Raw genomic sequence first — 23,026 nt, forward strand, 5'->3', positions numbered from 1 at the left:
TTTTCAGGAAGTTACTTGTTGGGAGTTACAAGTAAATTTCAATGAAATTTCCTCAAGGGGACTAAGCAAGAAGTATGATTTCAAAAGGCTGAAAAAACTATAAATAAATGACCTTGACTACAGATAGCCATAATGAGTCTGGGAAGGTTATGGTGACTTTTTCAAGTTCTTCCCCTCGTTTCTTTGGGATTTATTATGCCTTGGTTTATAATCCACTTCATGTCAACCCCTTGGTGGTCTAGAATCAGTTGATAAACAAGTAAATAGCTTACATATTAAGTTACACATTTTTTACAGAAGCACAAATGTAAGCAAACTAAGAAGAAAGCTACAAAATCCCGAGACATTTCCCCCCGATACGTAAGTGCGGAACTTTCTGAGACCTTAAAACTGTCTGAAAGTCGTGTGTTTGATTGGCTGGATACATTTCCTGGCCTATCCAATGCATGAGCTATATTGGGAACATGAAGATACGAGAACACGCAAACTCAATACTGGATACATGCAAATGTGATACCGGGGACAATATGTGAAATTGGGGTCACAGGGACACAAATGATATCCTTAAGTTTGGGAACGAAAAATTAATTCATCTTAAAATTAATTATACTAGTAACTTTTAAGATGGCTCACAACGGTCACCAGCATTTCATTTCAATTATTGATCATCACTACCTTTTTTATCAGTAGATACTACAGTAATGGTGTCAAACAAATGCCTAAGCGTTTGTAAACAAAATTATGGTTATTTTTTCGACTTAATAGGTTACCACATAGACAATATAACCTGATAAAAAACAGACATGGTTGAGACTTCTAAAAAAAAAACGGTTGATGACTTCCATTTTTTACTTTCAACTTTTAGGTAGGTTTGGTTTGGTTATCTAAAGGATTGTATATCCTAATACAAAGACATTTTGCAACAGTTTATGTCGGAAAAACAGATCCACAAAGAAATTGAATTGGGGTAGCGTCGCATTCTTCAGAGATATTTAAGCAACAATAATCCAAAAGGCTTAAAAATACAAATCGGAGCGTAATTATCACGGAACAATGTGTGGTTACCCCCAATTTTATTTTCAGTAGCCTTGCCAAGATCTGCCTTTCCTGCAGAGTCACAAACCATGCAAAAATACCTCTGTTTTAGCAGATAACATCCTTAAGAAACCCAAGTTTCTGGGATTATAGAATGCTCCTGGAATACACAGAACGTATGAGCAGTAAAAAAGAGAGGCCCCATCCTTAAATACGTGATAGTTGTTACAGCCTTCCTTCTTAGGATCTGCACAAATGACATGCTGGCCATGTAAACATGAAAAAAATCAAACAAATTGACACCTAGTAATACCAATTAAAATATTGACATTGCCAATACCAATGATTGATTGCCTATTCATTCCCTTAAAAAAAAAAAAAAACTATTTATTGATATTGACTGCCATCGATCATTGATTTCATTAATTGGATATGCCATGATCATTATGTCAGTGAACAGAAAATGACTGTACCTTTGCCTGAGCAAGATCCTTAGACAGTTGACTGATCTGCTCCTGAGATTCGGCTGAAGTGGATTTCAGTTTACCCAAAATCCTATGGAAGAAATTATCCAGTAAGTGATCATAGAAATCTTGAGCATAAAATTTAGGGTTTTCATTTCGATCACAAGGGTAAAACTAACCAAAAGATTATTTCATATTTTTGCTTCCTAACAAACTAGACACTTCAGCAGAGGCATTTCAAATTTAGAAGAAAATTTAGTGAAAAAATTGTTCCTAGACGCGAAAACCTACGTTATGACAATATAAACTACATTAAACGTTTTTATGTGAGTAGGGACAGAATAGGACCTTTAAATGTTTGTGTGATTACAGGAATATACAATGCACACAGTGTGGCTTTTTTTTCCAAACATAGTTCCCCTTCTATTTGTATTATCTTGCCATTAACTGCTAAAATTCTCTCAACAAATTCTACTGAAAATGTGAGTTGACTGTGATATTGTTTTCTCAATGTTTACTTCAAAACATACCATAATCATAAAACTTCTTTTAGGTTGAATTGAGTTCAAAGTGCTTTTAATTACAATGCTATAACATGAACTAAAACAAATAAAAGAAGTACTGCTTTACAAGAACAATATAACTTACTTATTAACAATACTGATAAAGTTAGACATAATAAAGGTATGAAATATTTACTTCAAAAGGAAGTCTGAGTTTTTTTGGTTTAAATGGACATGGGGGGGGGGGGGGGGGATCTGTTCTAATGTCTTGTGGTAGTTTGTTCCAAAGTCAAGATAATGGAATACCATCCTTTAAAAAACATTCTGACTTTGCCCCGAATGATCAGTAATGTTATCACATGAATCCAATATCAAGGAGAGAATAAAGGTCTCTTGCTTGAGTTATATATGTATGGGTTTTCTTAATAACCGAGGTACTGTTGATGTTTGGAAAACTAGTTTTAGAATTCAGGGTAATGACACAATGGTATTCACACGAAAAGCATCCCCAAAGAAAAGGGGCATTCAAAATATTTCACAGTAAGATTTGTGACTGGAGTTTCCTAAAAGTCTGGGGGGGGGGGGGGGGGGTTGGAGCGAGCCCATTTGTAATGAAGCATTGGCGGTTGAATTCGCAGTTGTGTTTCATGCCGGTTACAATCTTTCTTCTTTCTGTTTAATTAAAGGCTCCTGTCAGCCACCTCATGAAGGAAAGACTATGACGTTGCATATTATTTAGCCATATTTTTCGCCATTTGCTCCTGTTCGTTTGCACTGGTAAAGTCACTGATACTTCAAAGTTTGGTCATTTGCTCACTGGTAATCTGATCCTCGTAAATGATACGCTTTCGAGGATTTTCGTTTGCTTATATAGGATTGCGTTGTTAGGACATTTCATAAATGAAAATGCACAGAAAAACAAACATAAACCAATATTTAATTCAGATAAGCCTTTGTTTACATCTGAAAATCAAACGCGTCAACATTCCACTTGAGAGCAACACACAAAGCGATGCAAAAACTGAGCACGTTTCTCAAAACATTTCCCGAAAATTGTTAGCAATACAAAGAATCAGTCAATTAAAATAGTACTTCAGTACAAATTTACAATCAAAGCAGTAATCCCGAAAAGTGCTAAAACATTTCAGAGAAAGTCTGCAGCTGTGGTGATGATTTGGGATGGCAAAATTCTCTTTGCTTTCACAAAACCACAATGTGTCCACAAAGCATGACTTCTTCGCTGTGAACTCTAGGATATCCACTGTTTGAGCTGTCGTATACCGTATTTATTCGATTAAACGCCCTGAGCGCTTATGTAATTTTGAACCTATGAGGTTGGGTGCTTATTCAAGGTGGGCGCTTATTATTTTCCCAACATTTTCAGCAAGCAACAAAATTTTTAGAGAATAACAAACAAGTGATAACAAGTTCATTTTGCTTCAACAAGGCAAAAAAACTGCAAAAACTACCATAAACAAACCATAAACAATACAAAAGTTCATTGACTACCGTATATAAAAGCAATTTTTGGAACACAACTGACACTCCTCTTACTTCACGCTGGGCTGGTACAAAAATGTTTCTTGTTGCGAGGGGGTGGGGTGGGTGCTTATTAACTATTTGGGCTTTCAGGCCAGGCGCCTATTTCAAGGTGGGCGGTTAATCAAATAAATCGAAGAAATAAATATATCAATCAAAGAAGCCTTGATATTTGCCAAGAAGGGTTCAGATCAGGTTTGGCTTCATGTGGAATTGGTTTAGCCTGCAATGCTATGGTCAGCACATGATCACAAAGTTAGCAGCCCAGTGACAAACTGAGTGAATTTCCACCTCACAACAATGACGGTGAAATATGACGTACGGCCATGGACGTGAGACTGTGGAAATATGGCATCAATAAAGATGGATGACCAGACAAGCATGAACCTTTTGACACAAATGTCACAAATGTTGATCCTTTGAAAGTTGGTAGATGATGGCAGTCATGGATGAAAAGTGTGTGCCTTTAAAAACAAACAAAGAACCTGATAATGGACCGGCCAAAGCTGACAATAAGGTCCAGAAAAGAGCTTTACTCCTTCATTGTGCTGACAAAGCAGTTTCACAAAATCTAGAAAAACCTAGCTAACACAGGCTCCACAGCGGAAAAGGAGAAGGCGAAGAAAGATTTCATCACTCCCAAAGTAAATTCAACTCACCAAAATCACGTGTTTTGGGGCACTTAAACAGTGAACAGTGGTGCAATGTGTGACAACATAATGACAAGTGTTCAAAGATTGCAACGAGGCGTCCAGGCCGAGAATCAAACACCTGATCAAGTTATTCAGGATATACGAGAGATATTGTTTTAAACGAACAAACCGCCAAAAAGCTTTTGAGAATGAGGGATCCCACTTTGAATCATTGTAATGACGTGTGGTGAAGTTACAGAGTTGCAGATAAAATTACTATCGGAACCAACGATAACATCAGTCAGGTCAAGTCAAAGAATAAGAAGACCAACTCTGACACCGAAGGGAGAACCGACCTGGCAGGCAGGAAAAACGATTTCCTGCAAATTTTGTGGTTATGAGTATGCCATATAATCTAATTTTATCATATTCAGACCGAGACAAAACAGTGCAAGTCACAGGACCGACGAGGGAGATTGCTGAACAAAAAGGCGAGAAGATAACACTCCAGCTCTTGCTTGCCACTGGAGTGTCATACGAGGCCGCCCAAAGGCAACTGGAGAGAAGGAAGATTGGTAATCATTCATTGAATCATAACCGATGGAGGAAGGAGTCAACCAGCGATTCTGCTGTTATAATAAAATGCTGTGTAATTAGCACAAGAGAACTATTGTATCTGTTGCTATGCATTATCTGGGGATCCAGTTCCCGCCATTTCTACCCAGTTAAATATTCGTTTAGTACTTGTTACTTTGTCAGTTACAATGTAGGTTAAGAGTGTAAAGATATAGTTTTTAAAACGGTTGTCTCCCGTGGCAGCGCTGGTGAAGTTCAAATCGTTTTGGTCATTGAAAAATTATACCATCTGCAGCATGACTTCAACCGAAGGCGCAAGTGAAATCTGTGGAACAGTGTCTTAACTTTTAACACCCCAATCAACAATGTTTCATCAGATTTTGCCGCCTCAGCATCTTGATTGACATATTGAGAAGTTGCTCTCGGAGAAGATGCTCTGGAAGTCATCAAAACCTTCAGTTACGTGAAAAGCGGGGAGGCGAATGACTGGTACGTGGTTATGAGTAAGTTGGAGAGGTATTGCATTGGTGAAGTTAACAGGATATACGAGAGATATTGTTTTAAACGAACAAACCGCCGAAAAGCTTTTAAGAATGAGGGATCCCACTTTGAATCATTGTAATGACGTGTGGAGAAGTTACAGAGTTGCAGATAAAATTACTATCGGAACCAACGATAACATCAGTCAGGTCTAGTCAAAGAATAAGAAGACCAACTCTGACACCGAAGGGAGAACCGACCTGGCAGGCAGGAAAAACGATTTCCTGCAAATTTTGTGGTTATGAGTATGCCATATAATCTAATTTTATCACATTCAGACCGAGACAAAACAGGCAAAGACTTGATCTAGCTTTTAATATTAGTAATTATTCGATTGAACGTGTTAAGGAAGCTAATTTTCATGATGTAATTTTGGATGAACAATTAACATGGAAATCACATATACATAATGTTGCAAGAGAGGTGTCTAAAGCCATAGGTATAATTTATAAATCAAGTTTTTGCCTCAATAACTCCACCTTACGGACACTTTATTATAGCCTTATCTATCCATATTTATTCTACTGCGTGAGAGTCTGGGCATCGACCTACCCATCAAACCTCAGAAGAATAATTACACTGCAAAAATGGGTTGTAAGAATAATGTCGAGGACTGCTTTCGATGCTCACACTGAACCTTTATTTAAAAACTTAAAAATTCTGAATCTTAAGGGTATCTACAAACTTCAAACAGGAAAATTTATGTATCAATATAAATCTGTCTTACTTCTTTATAGCTTTAATAACATGTTTTTGGTGACATGCCAAGTGCATTCCTTTTTTTTTATTTTATTTTTTTTTTCAGTTTAACGCATTTTAATTACTCTTAAATCACACAATACAAGGTTTACAATTCCGGACACTACTTACACTTTAAACACTACTTACAATATTTAAAATACTTCAGAACCAGCAATGCTTACTCAACTTATAATGTTCAAAGTTCTGTCAGTGCTTACAATACCTTTAACACTGCTTGCACTTACAATAAATATAATACTTACAATACTTTGGTTTACAGTGTTAACAATACTTACTCTATTAAATAATCATGACTATTTTTTACTTATTACTATTACTATTATTATTATTATTTAATTCCAGCACTTACACTTACAAATCTTACACTTATTACACTTAAAGCAACATCTAGCTACTACTTAAACTATGTGCCAAATGCATTCCAATGGCACTAGAAGTTCGGAGCTTTTTTTTTTTTACCACAATGCAGGACTAATATAAGAAAGTTCTCCATCAGTTTCCAAGGTCCTCATTTTTTTAACTCTCTTAGTCTTGAAATTCGAAATGCAACAAGTACCGCTTCCTTTTGTTGTAAGCTGAAAGCGTTCCTCTTATCATAAATATTCATTTATATATTTATTTATTTACCTCTGCTTTTCACTTTCATTTTCGCTTGTTTTAGCCTTACTATGATTAATATCACTATGTAATATATTTTAAGATTTACTGTAGCTCTGCCATTGATTTTCGTCCCATGTATACTTTGTTCTAATTACTTAACTGAGGGAGCCCATTCCTTATAAGCCCGGTGGCTTCCCTTGGGCTTCCTCACCATTAGTGTTTAAATAATAACAATTATTTTTGCATTTGTACAATTTATGGCAAAACAATACACTGAACTGAACTGAACTGGATAGGAAGAAATGTCCTGGGTGGGGTAAACTCTGTAAGTGGTGTAAGGAAATGAATCATTTTGTGAAGAGATGCAAAAAAGCCTCAGTTAATGTCATTGAGGGAGATGAAGAGGAAGAGATTAGCATTGTTAAGGTTCAAGCTGTAAAAGACAAAAGCTATGTTCACCAAGATGTTCGTCAATCAGGAACCTGTCAGATTTCAAATTGATTGTGGAGCTAGCACTAACATTTTGCCATTCAAGTATGTAGAAGATATGGAACTCGAACCTTGTTCCCAGTCTTTCGTTATGTGGAATGGCACTTAGGTCAAGCCCATTGGTACATGTGCGCTTCCAGTCGAAAGTCCTCAAAATAGTAAGAAGTACAAAGTTAGGTTCTTGGTCGTTGAAGAGGGTCTAACTCCACTGCTGGATTTTCACGCCATGGAAAAAACGGGACAAGGACAAGGTGGACAAGGTGAACTTTGCGAGTGTTGTTGAAAGTCTGGAATGAATTTGGCTGTTAACCCTTTAATCCGTAAGAGTGCCATTTGGCACATAATGCCATAACTCTCTCAGTATTTGACAGATTTCTATGAATTTTTGACACCAAGATGGTCTTGTGAAGATCTACTCATTAAAAGGATAAAAACTTAACCCCCTCCCATATGTGATATGGTTGACCACCCCTATAACTTTTCAACTTTTTTCTCCTAGAAGTTGTGAGTCTTAAGACATCTCTCGCATAAATAAAGATGTTGAGACCTGCAAAATAAGCTATAGTTTAGGGGTATACCTAATATACACAAGGATTGGGGCGTTTTTGAAGTTTTAAATTTTTGCGTTTTAAGGCCATTTATCTCAAAGCCATAACTTTTCTTATTCATAATTATATCAGTTATGAAATACACTCATGAGTAGCTTTAAAATGGTATATCATACATGGACATTGAGTTTGTAGTCTTGGATCCGGAGAAAATGTAGTTTTGCTTTAGGGGTTAAAGGGTTAAGTATGCAGACGTGTTGATGGAGGGCGTAGGTAAGCTACTTGCAAAGTGCATTTGCAAGTAGATCTGGATTGTCAACTAGTAGTTCTCCCAGACAGGAAAGTGCCTGTCTCTGTCAGGGAGAAAGTAGTAGTAGTAGTAGTGGTAGTAGTGGTAGTAGTGGTAGTAGTGGTAGTAGTGGTAGTAGTGGTAGTAGTGGTAGTAGTGGTAGTAGTGGTAGTAGTGGTAGTAGTGGTAGTAGTGGTAGTAGTGGTAGTAGTGGTAGTAGTAGTAGTAGTAGTAGTAGTAGTAGTAGTAGTAGTAGTAGTAGTAGTAGTAGTAGTAGTAGTAGTAGTAGTAGTAGTAGTAGTAGTAGTAGTAGTAGTAGTAGTACGCCTTTATTTCAACACGATCAATCTTAAAGCTAAAAGCTTGTGGGGTCGTGTGTAATAATAACAATGTAATAATAAGTAACAAAAAAGTTAAAAAATTGCTGACCTTAAAAGAACCTGATATATATTTACAATATTTACATGTCAAAAAGCGTTCAAATATAAATAAAATTGTCATCGCGATGCCGCACAGTTGAGTTCGCTGAATTCAAAATCTTTAATGTAGTGTTTTGTTTTCAATCGTTGTATCAGTTCCCTCTGCTTTAGCTGTGGAACTCCACGCTCATTAAAACTCACAGTGTTCCATAGGATAGAGCCTCTATACGCGAGCGAGTCCTTCATATATGCAGTCTTTCCCCGTAAAGAATAACCATTGCAGCGCTTAGTATAAATGTGTTTGGATAAAAATTCAGGAGGCCATCGTTATGTGCTTTATAACAAAGTTTACAAATATCCAGCTTGCAATATAAAAAGATAGTAGGCCACTGATTGTAACCAAGCGCGTCACATGACGCCATGTCCTTGGGTAAATTAAAGATGATTCTAGAGGCTCTGCAGTGTAGTCGTTCTATGGAATGAAATAGATCTGAGTCACAGCATGCACCCCACAAGACTAAGCCGTACTTTACAGAGGACAAAATTACTTTAAAGTAGAAGTCCCGCAAAACCTTGGTTGGTAGGAACCAGTGCATGCGGTGCCCAGGTAAGCTTGTGGTCGACCGTTATCCCTAATAGGCGTGTTTTCGTGACCCATCTAAGGTTAGAGCCTCCTATAAACGCCGGGGCAATTGGGCCCATTGGGTTTCGTGCGCTGAGCAACATCACTTCGCTCTTGCCAGGATGAGGTGTTAATTGATTATCGAGGCACCAAATATACACTTCTTGCAACGCCTTATTCAACTGTGTTATAGCCATATTCACATCTGCATTGCCGAGGATGAACTTATTTTACATTCAGACGACTCGTACATTACATTCAGAAGGGCTGCGCAAGGCATAAGAATGACAAACCCACAATTATGATGAACTTAAAAGTGACGCAGATCATGATAGTAACCTGGAGAGTTTTACGAAGAAGTGTCAACTGCAGGGCAAAAAGCTTAATTGTGAGAAGTTTGAATACAAAAGCACGGAAGTCCCTTTTCATGGGCATCCTTTGACGACTGATGCAAGAAAAGGCCTGGAACAATATCAAGACCCTTATTGCAGCTGATCCTGTGTTATCCTACTGCAAGTGGAATGCGACAGAAGCAAAAAATGGTCTTGATGCAAAATGGACATCCAATTTCCTACATAAGTAGAACGTTAACAGAAACTGAGTGCTGTTACGAACAAATACAAACAGGTGCTTGCCATCGTTTTGAGAAAGACAGTTGTCTTCCGTCATGCTCCCAAGAGCTTACGAGGCATGATCATTCGTTTGCAAAAGTAAAATGAAGTGAGGGATGAAAAGCGGAACATGATGTTCTTGTCAGACACCCTTTCTAGAGCGTTCCTTTCAGCTGTCAACCAAGAAGAGTCAGAATTTGACAGGATTAAGTACATAATTAAGTACTCGCCAGTATAATAAGCAAGACTCCAACAGATTCAAAGAGAAACCGGGATGGATGAGTCTCTTCAAGTGTTTAAGTCTGTCATTCAGAAGGGTTGGGCGGAGCATAAGAATGACAAACCCACCATTATCTCTCCTTATTTTAATATGTGTGACAAGAACTTTAACTCCTTTGGTTTTAGTTTTGTTTCTTTCTTTCTTCCCCTCAGTCTAATTTACTGTTATGATCCTCCCACTCTCCGCTTTTTATATAAATTTAGCATTGTAAATAGTTAAACAACACCCAATGTGAAAAAAATAACAATGTAAAACAGATCAGAACGCTACCCCGTACTTAGAGTGGATGAAGTACCCTAGAATCTCACCTAAAGCACAGCGTTCACCAAACTTGAGCTAGAAAGGGGTTGTCATCAGTAACTACTCAGTTAGAACTTCATCCAGACTCCTGTGGCATCACAATCTTTACCATACACTGTGGTTTGAATTGGTAGAAGCGCCCTATGTTTGGCATAAGTTCAGCTCCAGAAGTTTACCAACACTGAAGAGGATGACCAGATTAGAGAAACTTCTGGAAAGACAGAAAGAGATGAACCTTACACTGCATTCTGAGAAGTGCAGATTCCACTTGATACAGTCGGTGTTAATAAGACTTGTGCTATTCAACAAAGGTATTGGACCAACTGAAGAGGGATAGAGGAAACCGCGAAATGCATTTTTTTTCAAGTTAGAAGTTTCCGGAACTGGCAAATTGCAATGCTTGGTTTATCCAAGATTTTGCCACAGTAGCTGAACATTTGTGCAAATTGAACGGGAAAGGTGCCAATTTCTAGTTTGAAGAGCAGAGGAAAGCATTCAGTGAGCTCACTCAGAAGACAAGACTATCAAGTGGAGAAACCCTGGGTTATTTTGACAAAGACACCAACGCAATGATTATAGCAAATGCAAGCCCTGCGCATCTCGAGGCAGTCCCCATCTATAGCTAAGAGAAGCACGGGAGAAGAACAATCATTAGTTATTGCTACCAAGAGTCAAAGTGATGTAGAGAGGTCCTAGTCGAAGACTGAAAAGGAGGCATTAGCAGTGGTCTGGGCATGCCAATATTTTCAGTGTACCTCTGTGGAATGAAATTTGAATTGTATGACAACCCACTGGAGATGATTTACTCCAGCAGATCAAAGCCGTGTGCATTAACTGAATGATGAATCCTGTGCTTACAACTGAGCAAGTTTAAAGTCAAGCATTTGCCTGGAGATCACAACATAGCTGATCCTTTATCATGGTTATTTCTAACTGACGAGCAAGTGAATTCCTCCTTAGCACAAGTCTCAGACGAAATTGCTTAGTTTACTTTCTAGGCATTACATTGTAATATTGACCAGAAACTTAATTTTGACAAGCAAGTTTCTTTTATACACGAAAAGGTCAACAAGCTGCTGCACGTTATTAAGCAGTTCAAAAACAGTGAATCAACAAACACCAGTGTGTGTTAACAAAGCCTTAGTCGTACCACTCTTTCAATACTGTAGAAGTGTGTGGCAATCTAGCAGATCAAGAAGTACTGCTAAACTGGTACTTCTTAATAAGCAGGTTCTACAGGTAATTTGTAATGACCGATGAATTAGTTACAGTGAGTTGCTACATATGCCTGAGTAAGTGTCAATAAGAGATATAAGATTTCAGGACAAGTTAGTTCTTGTTCTGTTCTGCCCTAGCATATTTAAGTGCACTATTTCCGCCACATAAAAATTAACAGGACTGGAAAAACTAGCTATTACTAATGTTAAGATCACAAAGTTCGGTCTGCAGTCTTTAAGATATCTAGCAGCTCGTTTGTGGAAAGTTTGTCTGATGAGGTGAAGACTGCAGCTACAGTATATACTTTCAAGCGCTAAAAAGGACCAATCACTTTTTACATTTTTTTTTTAAATTCGTAGATCTTTGTGTTTTTTGTTAATTCAAAGATACTAGCAACCTGTGTGCTATTCTACAATTCAAATAGAAATATATGTATGTGGAAACCGAGAGATGAAAGTGAGAGGAAAGCTGTATATAGAGCGGAAGAGGCATGCTAAATATTCAGATCTGACTCCAAGTGACAAAGTTAAGACTTCATCACCTGGAGTCAGACCTGAAAACCCAAGACATGCTGGGCAACTCCACAACTACATTGGATGGCATCCTCGCAAAAATGTCAAACCTTTCAATTCACAAGAAGGGTATTTTAAAAGTTGATGACGGAATAAAGTCTAAAGTAATTCCATTTCTGGCCCGACACCCTCTCCCTAGTTGATTCAATCAATCAGTTTTGAACACAATCGTACACAATACTTCTTACAGGGGTTACCAATAACACGCGACCTACCGTCTTCAAAAGAGTAGGATAAAGTTGCGTTTTGGTGGACATCGATCAAAGGAAAGCCGTTGAAATTATTTTGAATTCTGACAAGATTCCAGGGTAACCCGCCAAGAAACTAAGAATTTTACCTCGCTGAGAGAAGGTAAACTTTATTTAAATTGTTTTCCGAGCCAGATCAAGGGAAAATAAAAGGTATTTTTGAATTAAAAATTTTAATTTTCACTGCACGTGATAATTTGCTTACTTGCACGCCTCGCTGATTTTGCAAAACTATTACGGGTAGCGATTTAAAATGTTACAAAAAATGCTTCATCTAAACAATGCCCATTCTTTTAAGATAACCTGGCTTGGAAATCAACTTTCATAAAGTTTACCATCTGTCAGCGGATAAAACAGCCCATTTTTTGGTTCTGTTTCCTTGAAATGTTGTCAGAATTCAAATTAATTTCAACGGCTTTTCTATGATTGACGTCCACCAAAACGCAACTTTATCGGGAGTCTTTTGAAGGCGATCGGTCGCGTGTTATTGGTAACCGCTGTAAACTAAAGGATTCAACAGTTTTCGCAAGGCAGTTCATGATCCCAGCAGCCAGTCAACTGGGTCAGCTCATGTATGTTTAATTTCTTGTGTACAATTTCTTTAAAGAGAGTGTGACGTCAGCAAAACTTGGTTAAGCCAGTAAAAAAAATAAATTTAGCCGTGATGAGAAACACAAGGGACTCTGGGAGCAGGGAAAGGGTTTGAGCATGAAGATTTTCTCATATTTTCTTAAAACATTTACACGTTGTGAATCCTTCACACTGTGGAGCAATTGCTCACTGAATGAAACATTACTGAAGCCTTTTGAAGAGCTCGAAAATAAGTATTGTGAACACTGGAGGATTTAGATGCTGGAATTTAGATAGAACCATTGATGGTATGCCCAGGAGAATGAGAGCGATCATCAACAGGGAAAGGCTCACACAAAACAAACATTAAACACTCGCTGCAGTTTTTAATATCGTCAATTGGCTATTTCCTTTTTAAATAACTATTCACCACGTTGGCTAAGCATATGTAAAAAAATTGCTTTTTGAGTTATCTATACATTAAAAAGCATAAAAACACATTTTTCACAGCAGTGGAACAACACTGATTAAGGGGAAGGTTGAGTTATCGTTTATTATTCCTTAGGGAATTCACTCCAGCAGCTGCGGAAAATGTGACAAATGAGTTTGGTTTTACTCAGTTGAGAAAAGGTAAGAAGTTTGCAGAAAGACTCTGAAGCGAATTCAAGACAGGAACAAAAGTCCAGTAAAGTGGCCTTGAGCCACAAAGTTGTGAACATATTCTTTTGTTCTTGATTAATGAAGGGAGTTCTTCGCAAAATATTACAAACGATTATTTATATTTATGAATGAAGAGTGTGGTAAAGTAAAATAAAACTTTACTTTACCTCACTTTATAAGGTAAGAGTTTTAAAAAGAGATCCCAAACCTGGTGTTTTGATCACTATAAACGGAATTTTGATAGTTTTCATCGAGCGGCACTTTAGAACAGCTAAGTTACAAGCTAAAGTTTATGTGTGGCATCATCTTCCTGAAGCATGTACTGCGCGGAAATCAGGACCATCCGTTAAAATGAAACTTTATTTGAGCACGTTAAGAATTTGATGGGTATTCTCAAAAGAAGGTGGCAAATCCATGTATCCATTTAATGACGGGGGTTTGTTTACTGATTACACATTAGTTTGCGGGAAAGGAAAGTTGTTTTTAAAAATCTCAATCCTAAAGCAGTGCATTGCAAGTCAATGTTATCATTGTGACTCATTTCTCTAGCTTTTCCTGGGAGTTTCCACAGGCCAGCTCATCCATTCTTTGAGACAATAAAGGGAAATACGAGTAACAGAGGTTCAAAATTAGATCCAGCAGAAAATGTAAAACAAAACAAAAATATCTCACTTACTTCAAAGGGTTTGCCGTCTACTGAAACATGCCACATCCTCGACAATTGCTTTACATAAGGCAGAACAATAGCCTGAATATATGAATACTTAACGACCCCAAAATTTGGGGTAGACACTTCAATCGGCGTGAAGGTGTAATGATATGTTTTTGCACCATCTCCTGCTGGTGGATGGTGTAAAAGTGCCACCGGGAATTTTTTTTTTGGATAAATGTCTTTGACAAGAAAGTGTTTTGAGCACATTGCAACGCTGTACTGCTTATTTCGTCACATGACAAATATAGACAATGCCACCCTTTCACACTTGTAACAGTGTATGATGACGTGACCGACAAATTGTTGTTGCTAGAAGTGCAGGTTTGGTATATTGGCTGCTAAAACCATCCTGAAACTGTGCTAGCAAAGGGGTGTCATGAAAGATCAGAACGAATTGCTGGAAGTTACCTCTCTGAGAAGATGCAGACGTTCTACAGTAGCACAGTTAACCAGCAGAGTACTATTTTAATCTAGTGAGAGCAGATAACACCTGTACTACTTATTATTTAACACTGACAAAGCAAAACATTTCCTGTATTCAGGGATCTTCCTCTGCTTTTCTTAGCAAATTTCTTGAAATGAGATTTATTTCAAAATACACTTTTTGTACAGACTGCCTGCTTAATCTCAGGTTCTCGATCTACCTTGACTACACCCACACCGCCAATATCGGAAGAGTTAAACTTTTGTAGTAGGTGCATGGGAAAACACAAAACAATCCAAAGCAAAAGTAGAAACATTGATTGTCATTCAGTACCAAGTAAACAACACATCAGGCCACGTCACCTGACAGGTTATCTGCACCCTTTCAAAAACACTGGAAAAGAACAGTATTTTTTATACCGACAAAGTTGAAAACAATCACAGCAAGTAAGCTTCATAAAATAGAAAAACACCTCCGAAAAACATCTTGCTAACTTAAAATATAAGTATAGGGAAGAAGAGAAAACAACATGATATAAGTGTTATATTTCGGTTCTTATTCCAAGACCATATCGTTATCAACCATACAAAGAAAACAATGCGTTGAACTTATAAAGGATGTTAACTAGAAGAGTGTGACTAGTGATGATGTAACAAATATAATGGGAAAACACTAGTGGAAGACAAGAATGTAAAGCAACATTACAACAAAGCGCAAAACTACTTAATATTGAAATTACAAGATAAATTAAAACAATACAAGCTCTTTGGCAACCTTAATACCAACATTTAGCGTAGGGTTGTGTTTCTTAATTAGTAAGGATTCTAGGCAACTTAATTGGTTATAATCGAGTTGTTGCAGTTTGCTTTTCTTGGTAACAGATGAGACCTTAGGGAAGATTTAAGCTACAGGAATTTCGTCCCAATTAGTAAGGGTAACTTGAATCTTAGTAACGCCATGTGAGTCTGTTCATTCCAAGTTATGTGACACAAGTCTCTACCAGGCTTCCAAGGAAAACTACATGCCCGTCTATTAGCAAGCCTGCTTTGGTTGGTGTTCATTATTTCTTACTGCACGTGTAAGAATGTCTCAACAATTTCTGCAACTACTTGAAGCACTTTTAAACTCCATTCTTGTAAGTGTTATTTGCTGCATTTCAAGCTATCCTGTCACTACATTCCAAAAATATTGAAAATAATGCTGTGGCTTTCTTAATCACCTTCTCTGATATTAGAAACATATCTGACATGTTAATGAACATTGGGAGGAGGAGTAGATTGATTGTTCATGCACGGCCTTTTCAAAAAATTCTTGGATCCAAAATTGAACAATTCTAAACATTTCTGTAGGAAATCCTATTCAATGCAATCAAACGCTTTTTCAAATTCCAAAAAAACTAAAAATTACTAGTAATTCTCACACACTTTGGATACTTAATGGTGTCATCATCAGTTCATATGGTTTCACCTATTAAACTGCCCTTCACATAACTACTTTGATGATTATGGATAAGAGAGTATCATACAGTGCCTTGGACTGCTAACTGTGAGGCATCACCATCATCAGCCGTTGACAGGAGCTATTGTAGTTTCAGTGGTTATCAATGGGACTACAGTCCCTGGTGACACCAAAGGCGGATGCCACTGGAGATACCACTGGGTCATGCCTTGTCAGGCGTCATAGCAGCAAGAGTATGGTATATAAACCATGCAGCAGACCTCAAGGCTCTCCATACACGTATGTAGACAGTGCAGCAGATTTCAAGGATCTCTGTCAGATGCAGTTACAGTGGCATAGCAGAGAAAAAGCATTTTTTGTCAATGCAGGCTTAGTTACTTGAAACATGCAGGATGACTGCCAGATCCAAATGGATGCTGCAGGACCACCCTCAATTTTCAGGGTTAGCTCAAAGGGGCTCATATCGGGTTCTCCTGCAAAGTTCCCATCCCAAAGTATGGTTAGTTCAATGGGGTGAACACATCTCCAGGAATATCTGGACATTCATTTGTGATGGCAATAGAGCAGAGAAGTGCAACCCTTCAGAGAGGTCAACCAACATTTGTCAGTGTAAGACTCCTTTCAGCAGTCTGGACTGTTTCATTCTCTGCAGAGCGACTGGCTGATGTTGATCACCTTCCCACCCCCCCATGTGGAACTTGATGACTCAGTTGGGTTCCCTCTAAGCTGGGTTTTTTGTTGATGCCAGTGCATTGGGCGTGTCTCTAGGTGTACATCTGCAGCGAGCCACCACAAGCCGATCACACACGTTCTAGGGTGATATGTGTTTTGTTACAGGCATGGCAAGTGTTGTGAGAAATGCCCTACTGTTTGAGATTTGTCGGAATAGGGATGGTCAAAGGTCAATGTAAGGAAGAAGCTGATTCACAGTGGCTCCATCTATACAAGGGTTGGCCAGCTGAGTTGCCTCTGTTTTGTTTCTTCCCAGGTCCACCAAGCACACTGTTTAGCAAAACCAGCAGCTGCAGCTGACCTCCTTTTTCCATCAATGGAATGAACCTCCTCAATGGCCATCTCAGCTATTTGTTGACATGACGTTAGATTGTTTTGACAGAAGTGAGTGTCACCTCATATATCTGTAGAGGCCAGAGGAGGCAGGGAGGAGGCCTTGTTGGAAGATCCAAACCTTCAGCTTTCCGGGGAAGTCGATCTCATCAAAGGCTGTCAATCCTTCCTTAGCAGTCCGCTCAATCTTGGCACCATGATGCCAATCAGTAAATGGGATGCTATACCAATGGCCAAGTCTTAACAGGCTGCTCTTTAATGGGTGGAATCTGGTTAAAAACAATGTAGAAATGGATTTCCTTAATTTGACCATGGACGATGGAGAGAATGTGACGTTTCTTGGGCTTCCCTTTCATTCCGTGCCAAGTAAAGAGTTAATTTAGATGCTGAAGACGATGCACAATACCTGACCTGGATTCAAGTAGAATCACAACACCATCCATGAACTCTTTCATTGGTGGATTTGGACGCCATCTGCAAGGTTCCAGTCTTGAGGAACCAAGTCTACTTTCCAGGCATGTCGCAGATGGACCATGAGTTCACCAAGCACAAGAGGGGCGTTCTTGTACAGCTTCTATGATGATCCATTTCTGTCCTGAGCATTCTTGGTATGGGCCTTGCGCACAAACTCACGAAGTTCTTTCACTTTGAGGTTCGACATATCAAAGGTTACACCTGGGGAGGCTGGCCTCGGGATGTCAGCCATGTGTGGCAAGGATACATCATGGAGGAGATTGCAGTAGGTCTTTTTCAAGTGATCCTTCAGTTCCTCCTGGTGTCCAAAAAAGACAAAAATTACCAGTTATTCTCTCACACTTTGCATACTTCATGGTGTCGTCTTAAGTTGATATGGTTTCAGCTATGAACCTACCTCCACAAAACTACTTTGATGATTATGAATATTTGGGAGAACCTTTTTAATTCAATATGGAACAGCCTTGGAAAGCAACTTAATCTTTGATTCAGTAATGAATACTGATATGACATAATGTAACCTGTAAAAGCAAAAGAAGTAATCTTAGTGAATGTAATAGCCTGGGGGATATAAACGAACAAAGCAACCAAAAAAGCCTAAGTAGAGCCGGTCTCGCAGTTTCTGGACCCAGCACTCTATTTGCTTATTCAGAACTGTATCCAAAATTCCGATGATAAACAAATATCTACCAAAGCAGCTCACTGAATCACTTTCAAGGATTGTTGATTAACTTTATAAATAATCTTCTGCGGAGCAGCCCATACTATGTATGCAAATCAATGACATCTCTTTTCTGCAGATCATTCAGGTACTTTCATTTTCCAACTTACGTTGCTCTCACATCTCTTTCGTGACATCAGAAATGTTCAGTAAAAGAGCCTTTAAACTGATTGTTCTTGAAGCATTTTTCCGCATTTGCTAAGATGTGCCGGCTATCAGAGTTCAGTGCATCTTTGCTGACAGTCACTGGCATGCAGTGCACTCTCACAATTTCAAATCTTCAGCTCCATACAATTCCATACGTTCAAGTAGAAGATTTTGAATAAATTCAACATGGTAACATCTTTCTTGCTTCCTTCAGGCACATCCCAGAATACTAGGTTATTATGACGAGATCTGTTTGGGGCACAACTTCGAGACACTTTTCCTGACAGTCACTGGCATTCACTGTGCCCTCATTATTTCAATATCTTCAGCCCCATCCAATTCCATATGCTTAAGTAGAAGATTTTGAATAAATTCAACCATGGCAACATCTTTATTGCTTCCTTCAGGCACATTCCAGAATACTACGTTATTATGACGAGATCTGTTTTGCTGGTAATGATTCTGCATTCGAGTTCCGAAACAAATACTTTATCAGCTTTACTTTTGATGTCTCTTTTAACATTCACCAAATCTTCTTCCAAAGACTGAAACCAGTCATTAACTCTTTTAGCTCTGTTTTACTACAATTAATGATGATGATGATAATAATAATGTTCATTTCGTTATACAGCGTTGTATTCAATAAAAGGTCCTATTGTGCTTCAAAAAATGCCTTACAAAAATGGCTAACAGAATAAAATAATATTTTTTTCAGGCTTTCTTTTAGCAACTGCTTATTTTATGTTGCTTACATAGCTGCCATGATCATTCACTTATTCAGAATATATTCAGGCATCATAAAATTTCGCCATCCCAGTCCTCAATTTGCTACAGGTTCTTATGCTCGCCTTAAAAATGCGGGTTTCAACCTGATTCTGAAAACTAGATACTGAAAGAACAAGCTTTACTTCCCATGCAAGAGAATTCCACAAGAAAGGTGCAGCATAATCTTAATGCTAACTCGATATCCAATGCCTTTTCAATTTACTTTTAGATATGCCACTGCGTAATTCAACTTCTGTTCAATTGCTTCAGTTTCAAGGATTTGTCTTTGCAGTTTTAGTAGTTACACAATCCCATACGCCTTTGGCCTCAACTATTATTGTGTATATAAAATAAAGGTTATCATTATTTTTATTATTTATTATTATATAGTAGTATGAACGACAGTATGCTAAAAAGTTAACTAGCAACGCACGGCACCTAGCTTGACCTGTGAGCTTTGGAGTAAAAAAATAAAAAATAATTATAATAAGAAATAAAATTTAAATATATATAACAAAATCCTAAAAAAGATAGATAAAAGTAAAACTATGTGCAAACTAAGAACACATGATCCTCTCAGGTTGTGACCTTAAATGCCTTAGCGATGTTCAGCATTCCAGATAACACAGCTTTCTCCATCTTCCTTAGGACTTCTGAACTCCTACTTCGCATAAGCTTGTGCATCGTCACCTCTTGCTCCTGAGACCATCCCCCGAGGGCATTGATGATGATGCTGTTAACTGGTAACTGTACTTAAAAGGCAGTACCCAGGGCATGAGATATCATGCCCTGGGTACTGCTGTTTACGTTCCACCGTAGGGGTCCGTTTTTGGGGGTCTTTTCTTCATCCATCTTTTCCCTGCTGCTCACCCATGGCACGCTCATCTCCAGTATGATCACTTGCTTGGTCTTACTGTTGATAACTTGGGCATTTACTCCGTTTGGACTCTTGGTGTTCAGCAAACACAGACACGTCCCAGTGTGCTATGACATCCTCGGAGGCATATATGGGCTTGGGCTTAACCAGTGAGTACCAGGGTGATATCTCATGTATAATTCGCAGATCTTGTAGCATTTTGTAGAACAGCACCTTCAGTGCTGAGTCGTGCTGCGAAATGTACTTGCTTTGAGCTAATGCACTGCATCCCGACAAGATGTGACCCACGCTCTCCTGGGCCTTGCTGTACAATCTACAGTTAACTCCACCTTCATAGTCCATATGAGTCTTCAGGCTAACACAGCCGTGTCGGTGAGAGCTGTTTGTACAGTTGAAACATAGCAACATCTGTGTGGCTTGGGCAGGTCTTTCATTATGTTAACCACCAGAAGTAGGCTTCTGTGCTCAGGTTCTGGTCCTCTAACCTGGCTATGACCAGGTTCCTTTGCCATCTCTGGTTCCTCACTTCCCCCTCCAACTTCTCCACTTGACACTTGCATACTTCTGTTCTGACTGGCCACGGTTGCTCCAGATTAAGCTCAATACTGAGCTCCTCTGTACATTTGGACGCTTCTTTAACCATGGACTTTCGGCCAAGCTCCTCAGCTGTCTCATCAAACTCACGCACCATTTTCATCACCAGGGCTTCACTACCAAGGAGTTTCACTGCCATCTTGATTTTCGTAGCCTTATGCTCCATCTCAACGGATCTGCCTCCTTTGCTTTTGGGTAGGTATAACAGCGCATTCAAGCCACTGGGGTATCTTCCTCCTCTTTTCCCTGACAATGTGCCTGTAACCTACAACTGTTGTGTCCGTGGAATATCCAAGAAGTGGCAACGCAAACTGACTTCAGGAAGACACACAGTTTTGGTCAGACAAAGGGCTTGACCAGATCATAGACATACGCCGCAGGTATTCCCTCGCTGAACACTCTAAAACCAACTTATCCTCCTGCATCAAACTCTCCAACATGCCCAAGAACTTGTACTGCTTTCCCTCCTCCAAACAGGGTATCCTAACCATTTCATTCACACTTATCCCTGAGCCACCATACGTATGCACACCTCTCTTCACATTGACCAACGCACACCGTAACAAGAGATCACATCCGGCGATTATGCCTACAATGTGACAATGATATAATGTAATTTAAGTAAACACAAGGACTTGTCAGTTGTCACTAAAACTAGAAGCTTAGATAGAGCTCAATAAAAGCAGTTCCACATTCAAATCTCATCTTGATAGACATAAACCAAACATGGTGTCAGAAATCTAGCCTGGAAAACGATGTCTGCTCCAAAGGCCGTGGCACAGAGTGCAGAGGAAGATGTTGAGGCAGACATCAAAGTGCCCATCCCAGCACCACCGCAAAGTGTTCCAAGCTATCATGGAATTTAAAGCAATCTCCCTGTCCTGTCTTGATTGGACATGAGCGGAAATATCGCCAAAAAACTGGAAGTGTGGGATTCGTTCGACATTGCCTCACCTCTTAATCAACAGGAGAACAAGTACCGTGTGGCAACGTTCATTACTTGCATTGGTTTGAATGCTCTAGAGGTTTACAATGCCTTGCCATTTGAGGCTGAAGAAGATAAGCAATTATGAGCAAGGTACTTGATTTAATGGAAAGGCACTACTTTGGTCAAACAAAGGTTATCTACGAATGGTACTGTTTTAACAACAGGAACCAAGAAAGTGGAGAATCATTTGATGCGTATCTTACTGCGCTGAGAACTCTCGCTAAAACCTGCAATTTCGGCCTACCAACAGATGAGCTAATTCTCGATAGGATTGTGTTTGGAATTTTGCGACAAGGGAACAAGAAAAAAATTAGTTCAAGAAGCCAAATTAACCTTCAAAGTTGCGTCAACACGGCTCGATCTGCAGAAACAACCCCGACGCAAAAGAAAGCTACGATTTGAAAAGATGTCAATGCCCTAAATCAAAAAGGCAAAAAAGTGTGGAAAAGTAAGAGCGATACAAGTGTGGTTGATTGCAAATTCTGTGGCTAGAAACATGAAAGATCTCGAGATTAAGGTCCTGCATTTGGAAAGGAATGTACAAAATGTGGCAAAGCAAACCACAAGGACATGGAATTCCGAACACAGTGTTCTCTGACAATGGTCCTCAGTTCGAGTTCCTCGAGACTTTAGTTTTGTCAAACCATGATTATAGTGATTTTCATTTTTCGTATAAAAAAGGATGTAACGAGAGATCGCCTTAAACTCAAGTAGATGTCTTAAATCTTCTAAATTTGATGTGAGTGATACAGTAAAAACCCGCATACAAGAACACCCATTTTCGGGGTTCAGGCTGATTGGGTTCTTTATATATCGGGTATTTTAGGTGAAATCAGCCTGAAAGTGTTCTTAAGTGTTCTTAATTTTTTACTTCTAAAAAAATGTAAGGGATTTACTAACTACATACATAATTGCATACATATTGCATGTTTTTGTGTTTTCTCCTTATCATTGCCCTGTCTGTTGAAATAAAGGATGTGACCGACACTTTGACAAAAGGTGACATTCATTTTATTGCATATTTTTCATGTAATTATAAGATTTTTAATTCCAAATACAGTTGTTGTACATTTCCTATACACAGCAAGTGCAATTACTAGCATTTATACAGAGACGTTAGTGCAATACCACAGTAAAGCTACAGACACTGTTTGTTCTATTAAACTAAAAAGGGAAGAGTTTTTATATATAAGAGCAATTTTCAATTTTCAGGCTGAATGTGTTCTTATATATATGCTCCTTTATTACCAAATTTCAGCCTGGCTGTTCTTAGTCTTCATGTTCTTGTACGCGGGTTTTTACTGTAACTTACGTCAAGTTTTAT

At 38.6% G+C, this 23,026-nt stretch overlaps 1 protein-coding gene across 4 annotated transcripts in view; it reads right to left on the minus strand.

Annotated features, from left to right (window-relative positions):
* LOC146472898 (CAP-Gly domain-containing linker protein 1-like) overlaps positions 1-23,026 on the minus strand; it is a 129,900-nt gene that overhangs the window by 35,019 nt on the left and 71,855 nt on the right. For all 4 annotated transcript variants that reach the window (XM_085119133.1, XM_085119132.1, XM_085119131.1 and 1 more), the window contains one exon: positions 1,509-1,590. In XM_085119133.1, coding sequence (XP_084975259.1) covers positions 1,509-1,590 — 82 coding nt within the window. The remainder of the gene's footprint in view (positions 1-1,508; positions 1,591-23,026) is intronic.

This window comes from Pavona decussata, unplaced genomic scaffold (assembly GCF_977016875.1).
Source record: "Pavona decussata unplaced genomic scaffold, jaPavDecu1.1 SCAFFOLD_96, whole genome shotgun sequence".
Lineage (NCBI taxonomy): Eukaryota > Metazoa > Cnidaria > Anthozoa > Scleractinia > Agariciidae > Pavona > Pavona decussata.